This window comes from Grus americana, chromosome 3 (genome assembly GCF_028858705.1).
Source record: "Grus americana isolate bGruAme1 chromosome 3, bGruAme1.mat, whole genome shotgun sequence".
Classification (NCBI taxonomy): Eukaryota; Metazoa; Chordata; class Aves; order Gruiformes; family Gruidae; genus Grus; species Grus americana.
In genome coordinates, this window is record NC_072854.1 from 45,166,075 (window position 1) to 45,174,635 (window position 8,561).

The window sequence follows — 8,561 nt, forward strand, 5'->3', positions numbered from 1 at the left end:
TTTATGTGCAGGAGCCCATCCCCCCGCTCCTCCACACCCCCACGCAGAGGAATATTTCCAGGCAAGGAGCCTTTCCAGCGCTCACGTTAAATACGATGATTTATAAACAACTCGCAGAAGAAAGCTGTTTCTTGTTAGTAGTAATAAATTCCCCGGTCCGCCCTATTGTATTATTTCGGTGAAGATAGCGGGAGCCTGCGACGCGCACCTACCCCCGTGAGCAGTTTATTTTCGAGACAAAGCTATGGCTTCCAGCTCAAAAATGGGCAGCGAACTCTTTTCGCGGCGGCCAGCCCGGGCGCTGCTCATTCCTAGGAAATCCGGATCCAGTTCCAGGGTCTCCTTCCTTCCTGTCCGGGCCGCAACTTTTTTTTTTTCCCTATCCCTCTCTTTTTTCTACAGTTATGGGGTTTTTTCCCTTCTCCATCACACGACCCCCCCCCAAATCTTCCGTATCGATGCAGAACCACCAGCGCGGCTGAGGCAGACCCGCAGGCACCCCGTACCCCCGGAACGGGGCAAGTGGAATAATACCGCCACCGCAGTGCCGAGGTGCGAAGCCCCGACATCCCCGGCGAAGCGGTGCGCTCCGAGGAGCACCGGATGCCCGGAGGCCCGGAGGGCCAGCGGGCAGGGAGGCGGCCGCCCGCTCCCCGCCCCCGGGGGGCGCGGCGCTCCCCGGCCCTACCAGCGGGGCTGGCTGCGGGGCGGCGCTGCGTGCGCTCGGCCCGGCTGAGAAAGTTGGGGGCGGTCACCCCCCGCCCCGCAGCACCCGCCCCGGGGCAGCACGGCCGGGATCCGCGCGGAGACCCGTGGCGGGGCGCGGAGCTCCAGGCAGGGCGAGAGCAACAGGAGCCGGCGGGCGGAGCGGCGGCGGCAGCCCCCGCCGGCCGTGCGGTGCGGCGCTGGCCCGGCGGTGCGGGGCGGACCGGGGCGGGGCCGGCGGCAGAGCCCCGTCCCCCCCCGGTCCCCTCCCCTGCCGCCACCGCCCCCCGCCCCGCGGCCGCCGTTCCCCCGCGCCCCGTTCCCCCTCGGAGTTGGGTTCCAGAGGGCGGTCGGGGGCGGGGCAGGGGGCGGGGCGCCGCCGTCGGGGCGCGCCAATGGTGGGCGGCGGCGGCGGCGGTTGCCACGGGCGCCCGCGTCCGTCAGGGTGCGGGGAGCCAATGGTGTGCGGCGGCGGGGCGGGGCGGCCGCGCGTGCCTTCGCAGTGGGCCCCGCCGCGCGGGCCGGGGGGGCGCGGGCGCCGCGCGGCGCCCGAGGCGAAAAAGTAGCTGTCAAATGCGCGGCGCCTTTAACCGGCGCGATCAGTGCGGCTCGGCGAGTCATGGCGACCGCAGCCTCCAACCACTACAGCCTGCTCGCCTCCGGCTCCCCCATGGTGCACGCCGAGCCGCCCGGCGGCATGCAGCCCGGCGGCGGCTACCGCGACGCCGGCGCCCTGGTGCAGGCGGACTACGCGCTGCAGAGCAACGGGCACCCGCTGAGCCACGCTCACCAGTGGATCGCGGCGCTGTCCCACGGCGGCCCCGGCGGCGGCGGCGGCGGCGGCGGGGGCGGCGGAGGCGGCGGCGGCGGCGGCGAGGCGCCCTGGTCGGCGGGAGCGCTGGGCCAGCCCGACATCAAGCCGGCGGTGGTGCAGGCGGGCGGGCGCGGCGATGAGCTGCCGCCGCCGCCGCCGCAGCACCCGCCGCCGGGGCGGGCGCCGCACCTGGTGCACCACGGCGGCGGCGGCGGGCACCACGCGGCGGCAGCGGCGGCGGCGGCGGCGGCGGCGTGGCGGGCGGGCGGCGCGGCGCACCTGCCGCCCGGCATGGCCGCGGCCAACGGCGCGCAGGCGGGGCTGCTCTACTCCCAGCCGCCCGGCTTCACCGTCAACGGCATGCTGGGCGCCGCGCAGCCGGCGCTGCACCATCACGGCCTGCGCGACGCCCACGAGGAGCCGCCGCCGGGGCCCCCCGGCCCGCCGCACCACGGCGCCGAGCACCCGCCGCCGCCCCACGGCCCCCACCCCGGGGCGGCCGGACCGGCGCCCGCCGCCGCCGCCGCGCCCCCCGGGCCGCCGCCGCACCACGACCCGCACTCGGACGAGGACACGCCGACCTCGGACGACCTGGAGCAGTTCGCCAAGCAGTTCAAGCAGCGGCGCATCAAACTGGGATTTACCCAAGCGGACGTGGGGCTGGCGCTGGGCACCCTCTACGGCAACGTCTTCTCGCAGACCACCATCTGCCGCTTCGAGGCCCTGCAGCTCAGCTTCAAGAACATGTGCAAGCTGAAGCCTTTGTTGAACAAGTGGTTGGAGGAGGCGGACTCCTCCTCGGGCAGCCCCACCAGCATAGACAAGATCGCGGCGCAGGGCCGCAAGCGGAAAAAGCGCACCTCCATCGAGGTGAGCGTCAAGGGCGCGCTGGAGAGCCACTTCCTCAAGTGCCCCAAGCCCTCCGCCCAGGAGATCACCTCGCTCGCGGACAGCCTACAGCTGGAGAAGGAGGTGGTGAGAGTGTGGTTTTGTAACAGGAGACAGAAAGAGAAGCGCATGACTCCCCCGGGAGGGACGCTGCCGGGCGCCGAGGACGTGTACGGGGCCAGCAGGGACACGCCGCCGCACCACGGGGTGCAGACCCCCGTGCAGTGAACTCGCGGCGGGGGCGCCCGGCCCCTCCTCCTCCTCTCCTCCTTCCCCCAACTTTTGATTGTCCTCCTTTTTTTCTTTTTTGTTTTTCTTTTTTTTTAATTTTCTCCTATCTTTAAAAAAAAAGACAAAAAAACAAAAAACAAAAAAAACCGCGCAAAAAAAAAGAAGAAAACAAAACAAAAAGCGAGCGAGCGAGAGGGCGAGCGCGAATCACAGCAGACAGACAGACAGACAAAGCACCTGCACCGGACTGTCCCTTAGACGGCAGCAGGTGCGATGCTGTATTTTGACCTTTCCAGGCGAGTGCCCGTGCACCGGAGTGGAGTGAGTACCGCGCACAGGCAGGCAGGCAGCGGCAGGCACCGGCAGGGCAGCGACAGGCACCGGCAGGGCAGGCGCAGGGCGAAGCGGTTCGCACAAAACTCCCTTGCTCGGTGGCGAAAAAATACGGCGCTGCCCGGCCGGGGAGGGGGCGGGGGGCGGGGGGGGGGGCGCAGCCACCTCGGGTCCCCTCCGCAGCCCCCTCCCGCCACACAAAGGCAAATTGCATTGTGGAATGTCTCTCGGTGTTGGCACATGCTGCTGTGTTTATTTTCTGTGGATCCCCTGTAGGAATATACGGGAAAAAAAAAAAAAAAAGAGAAAGGAAAAGCTATCCCTTTTGATGTAGACAGTATTTAACCGTACCAATTTGCACTGCAAGAAAATCGAAGTTTACATAAACAAATTCTTTTTTTTTTCTTTTTTTTTTTCCCCTTCCTTTCCGACCTTAATTTTGCAAATGACTTGCATTTTCCACGGTGAGCGTTAGTCAACCAGTGACCGGTCTACAATATGTTACTGTGTTTTAGCCTTTGCTTTATGTGTATATGTGAACTTTTGTTATAAACAAGTCTTCTTAAATATGTGTAACGCTTATTTTCTCCTTTTACTGTAGCAAAAAGAATGCGTATATCTGTATGTATGTATACATATGCATGCGTGCATAGACGTACATATATACACATATATAACCTCTATATATACACATATATATGCACCGCCAGCTTCCATTCTCCAGAGACGTGACTCTCGTAATTGCTTAATATACGCCTTCAACGGCAAGAGTCGAGTTTGGAGAAGGGAGAATAATGCAAATCGACAAAGTAAACTTCATTTTCAGGCAGTGTGTCCGGGGGCCGAGCCGCAGCCAGAGGGGGAGGGAAAAAAATATATGCAGCCCTTCCAGATTGTGTCAGTGCGGGCGAGCCAGGCCCGGTGTGGGAAAAGGCAGAGACGAAACAACACGTTTCCAGAGTTTTCCCGGAGAAAGTGGCACTTCCTTGAGAGGGAAAGGGGATTATTTAGCTTCACCCCCACCCCCAGCCCCCTTCCCTTCCCCTCCTCCCCCCCCCGAGGCTCCCCGTGCGTGCCTTTGGCATCCCCGGTCCCACTGCCCGGGCAGCCCGTGCCGATGTCAGCCTCCAAAACTTTCTTTCATTGAGCAGTTTCGCAGCAAGGCAGAGCCAGGGAGAGCCCGAGGAGCTGCTGGGCCCGAGGGGGGGTGTGTGCCTGGGTGCTTACACCTGCGTGTAAACACACGCTGCCCTCTCCCCGCTCCCTCCCCCCACCCACCCCACCCCCCGCAGAGACCGTGTGCGTTTTTCGCTTTTAATTTTCTTATTTTTCTTTTTTTTTTTTCTATTTGTATCTAACATCCACCCCCCAGCCCTTGGTCAGATTGCGGTATAATTTATTGAAGGAAAGGACCAGTTTTAACTTGGGCAGCCTTGTGTCTTTCACTGGGGAATGAAATGAAGTGGGGAAAAAAATATGCCATTTTTCAATCCGTCTTTTCTCCCCCTTTCGTTAATAGTTTTAAAGTGCATTTCGTGACATTATCTCGATGGGAAATGGTTAACTTTCCAAAAAAAGAGAAAAACCCACGGGGACAAAAAAGAAGGAAAAAAAAGCAAAACAAAAAGCTCTAAAGGGAAGCAGAGGAGTGGGACCTCAGAGCAGCGCATGTATGTGCGTGTGTCTGCGTGCGTGTGTTTGTGTACTTATGCACACACACAGCTATGCATATACATTAGAGGAACTTTAAACTGATAGTTATAAATTCATAAAGGGATCATTTAGTCAGCACAAACGGGTGCTATAGAGACAAAGCATTTTTATAATCTAAAAGTTTACTTAGTTGAGTGTTGGACAATTATGGAGAAAAAACAGTGAAGCATTCTCTCGCAGAACTATAAATATTGCATTCAGTAGCTAAGGCTTTAGAGTATTTTTCTCATTGTCTTTTAAAGCGCCTGTGACATTGGCTTTTCTCTTTCTTTCTTTCTTTCTTTCTTTCTTTCTTTCTTTCTTCTCTCTTTCTCTCTTTTTCGCTTTTCTCACTTTCTCTCTTTTCTCTCTTTCTCTTTCTTCTTGGTAAGACAGATGATGATTTCTAAGAGGCACATGCATTAGCCTTTTTCCTAGTTTTCCAACAATTGTTACAAAGATACGGGCACCAAGCTTTTCTCTTTTCTTTTCCTTTTTTTTTTCTTTTATGTATTGAGCTGCTTGTTATTTAAAGTGTTGAGGACTAGCGCCTAGTGAAGTGAATCAGATCAGGGCAGATCCAGTGGTAAAGGGAGGAAATGAACTTTCAGACACTTATTAATACGTGCGTAAGGTCAGAAAACGGAATCGAGAGGATGTTTGAGAAAAGCCTCAAACTCCAAATAGGTTTACTTAAAAAAAAAAAAGTTACCACGCAAACCTTACCACTATGTATATATGTTTAATATTTGTCCTTTGAAATGCAGAAATAGTTTCAATGTTTTCTTTGTCTATTTTTCTTTTTTTTTTTTTTAAATGCTACCCAGGGAAATATTTTCATATCATTTTTAAGTGGCCTGCCTCAATGTATATTTATTTCTTTTAAAGCAAACAGGTTCTGGAAACTGTTTTTCTGTAGCTTTAAATGAGTAGGTGAACAAAATCTATATGGGATGTAATTTTTTTTGGTTCAGTCTCTTTAAAAATACTTTGTTTTGGTACATTTGGATGTGCTTGTGGGGAAAAATAAAAACGCAGAGATCCTTATATATTTATGTTAAAGTAATATTTTATTATCTACATAAAACAGAAATGCACAATACCTTCATAGTTTGTTCTAATTATTGAAATATCTTTATTTTATTTTTAAAGATAGCACAGATTTGCATAGTTCTTAAGATTTGGAGGGAGAACACCCCAGTACTTATACTGAGTTGAGTTCTGTGTAAAAGCACCGCCATTCCTTTATATTTCATGGAATTTTTGGAATAAATTTGATGCCTATACCGAGAGGTTCCACGTTCCTAACTTCCAGGGTCTTGAAGGAGAGCCTCAGGAGCTGTGTTCATTGTGTCTCTCCGCAGATGAACCGCAGCCGTGTGTTTTGAAGCATTGATTTCTGTGCGAGTAGGGGTGTCCTGGCTTTGATGCTGGTGGGGAGATCTGCTCCTCAAGTTAGGTGCATGTTCTGACGGAAGGCATGGGGGAGAAGAGACTCTCCTCTCCTCCTTCCCTTTTGATAATTTAAGGTCTGACTCCTTAAAAAAAAAAAAAAAAAAAAAAGGAAAGAAAGAAAACAGAAAGGCGGGGCTTAATTATGGGGAGTACTGTTTAAAAGAGGGAGGAAGGATCTGGCTGCCCAGCGGGGCTGCGCACCCCTGGGCGGGCGGGCGCTCCCCGGGCCGGACCCCGGGCCCCGCAGCAGCGGCACCGAGCCAGCAGGGCCGAGGCTTTCACGTTAGACGTGTGCGGCTCCGCGTGTGTAAAACCCGGTCGGTTTTAGCCGGAGGGGTCCCGGCTGGGGACCAGCGGGGCTGGCGCGCTGGCGAGAGACATCAAACTGAGCAGTGTTCGCACATGCGGCGGTGTGTTCAAGTCCTTTTTGGCTGGCTCGGTTTCCTAAGTGCAATATCCTGCTTCCCCCCCTACCTCCCCCCACCCCTTTTCCTTCACGATAGTTTCTAGGCTTATTAGATTTAATCATCTTTTCTAACTCCTAGTCAATATTACACTCATCCCGAACAGATTCAGCTAAATGATCTTATCAATAGTTTCGAAGAGAACTGACAGAAAGAAGAAGTGTTTTGTGACCGCAGACGTGCTGACGGGTAAAATGTTGAAGCTGGGTATGGATTTAAAAGTCTTTGGTCAATAGCCCGCGGAGCCGGCTGCGGAAAGCGAGCAGCCTCTGCCCTCTGCAGGACACTCGGGTGGGCGCCGAGGGAGTATTTCGCCTTTGACGACAGGGCCCTGCTATCGGCGAGAGCTCCCGTGTCGGGTGGACAGGAGGTGACTCGGATGGATGGTGCCTTGCTCGGCGGGGCAGGCCCGGCGCCGCGGGGATGGCCGCCGAGAGCCGGTGACGGGGCGGCGCTCTCCGTCGCTGCTCGGGGCCGGGCCGCTCGCTGTGGAGGCCCCCGGGCTGCTCCTCCGGGGATGTCTGGCCAGCGAGAGGTTGACCAGATGGGAGCGACTTCTGTCGTCCTTCCCGGCTGGTTGCGGAGAGGCCGGCCGGTCGGAGGGGTGTGTGTGTCTTTTTCCCTGTTTCCTTCTCTGTTTTAAGAGAAAGAAGAGGCGAAAATGGAGCAGCCGTAGGATGCACCTTCTGCAGGTGGATGTCAGGGTGCGCGGCAGCTCCCTGAGCTCCCCAGCCCTCATTCCCAGCAGGGACTCTCTGTCGTAGATAACAACAAAAGCCCTATTTCCTCGGCTCGCTTCTTCTGATGGAAGCCGAAACTGGAAGGCGAGAGGAGACTCTGTATCCCGAAGCCCTTGAGTCGTGATTGCCTCTCCCTGTGTCCCCGGCTCCGCGGGGGTGAGAGGCAGCGGCCAGTGCTGCCGGCCCGGAGAACTCCCGCCGCCGCCCAGCCCCGCGGGCAAGAGGGGTCCGGGGCTTGGAAAGAGAGAAGCGGGGGGAAGGGAAAATAATCTGGCAGATCCCTCAGTTGTGGGGCAGGCCGGGGTGGTACCTGGCCAGGTGATGCCCTCGGGCCGGGCAACTTGCGAGATCCCCGACGGGGGCACAGGCCCGAGTCGCCCCCGGCTCCGCCCTATCGTCTCTCTCTTTCTCTCTCTCCCTCTCGGGTTTTGTTGGCAGGAGCTCGGGGTTCCCCTCTGCAGTGCCCGGTCCCCCGGGCGCGCTTCTGGCCCGCGCCGGGCCGCGGGGGTACGGCGGGACGGTCCCGCAGCCCCCGCCTCCCCGGCCTCGGCCCCGACCCCCAGCCATGGGTCGCCCCCTCCGTGCTGCCCCTCCGCTGGGGGAAACCTGCTGCCTGCCCCTGCCCGCTGGGGCGGCCCCAGGCCGCGAAATTGTCCCAAGCCCCGTTGTTGGGGGTTTGATGGTTCTTTGTTCCGGTGCCGTCGGTGCGGGGTTTCTCCGGTGCGGGAGGAAGAGGACGGATGACCCGCCCGGGGAGGGGAAGCCACGGCCCCGGCTGCGCGACAGGGCCCGGCGTCGGAGGGGAGAGCGGCCACCGGCGGGCGGGCGCGCCGGGCGTAATCCGGTTTAAACCTCTGGGTTTAGATAAAGCCATGGGGAGGGTCGTGTACACGGGGTGTCCTCCGGCCCGGGCAGCGCCTTGCGGGGCAGGGGGGTGGGAGTAAGGGCGGGGTGGGTGGGGGGAAAGATGTCCGCGGCTTCTCGGCGGGTGGATAGGGCAGCGGCGGCCTTTTGCCGCCTCGAAAACGGAGGCTTGGGCGTTGCGGTGTGTCTTGGAAAACGTGTGCCTCCCGCGTCCTCTGCTCCTTCGGGGGTTATCTATTTATTTTGTGTTTCAGAAGGGGAGGGGGGTCTCGGCAGCCGCTCCGGGTTTAATCTCGAGGTGGAAAAGAAAGAAAAAACATTTTTTTCAGAGTTGCGGGCGCTAAGTTGGTACTTTGTGGTCGGGGCATGGCCAGG

The 8,561-nt window shown here is 57.8% G+C and overlaps 1 protein-coding gene across 1 annotated transcript; it reads left to right on the plus strand.

Moving 5' to 3' along the window:
• Positions 1 to 1,224: 1,224 nt before the first annotated feature.
• On the plus strand, positions 1,225 to 4,165 carry POU3F2 (POU class 3 homeobox 2). The gene has a single exon (XM_054821116.1). It carries the CDS (start codon positions 1,325 to 1,327, stop codon positions 2,633 to 2,635), a length of 1,311 nt encoding a protein of 436 aa, XP_054677091.1. The 5' UTR covers positions 1,225 to 1,324; the 3' UTR covers positions 2,636 to 4,165.
• The last annotated feature ends 4,396 nt before the right edge of the window (positions 4,166 to 8,561 follow it).

Bases quoted from the DNA above. Each gene is read 5' to 3' on its own strand.
- POU3F2 (XM_054821116.1), top strand. From the start codon at position 1,325: ATGGCGACCGCAGCCTCCAACCACTACAGCCTGCTCGCCTCCGGCTCC.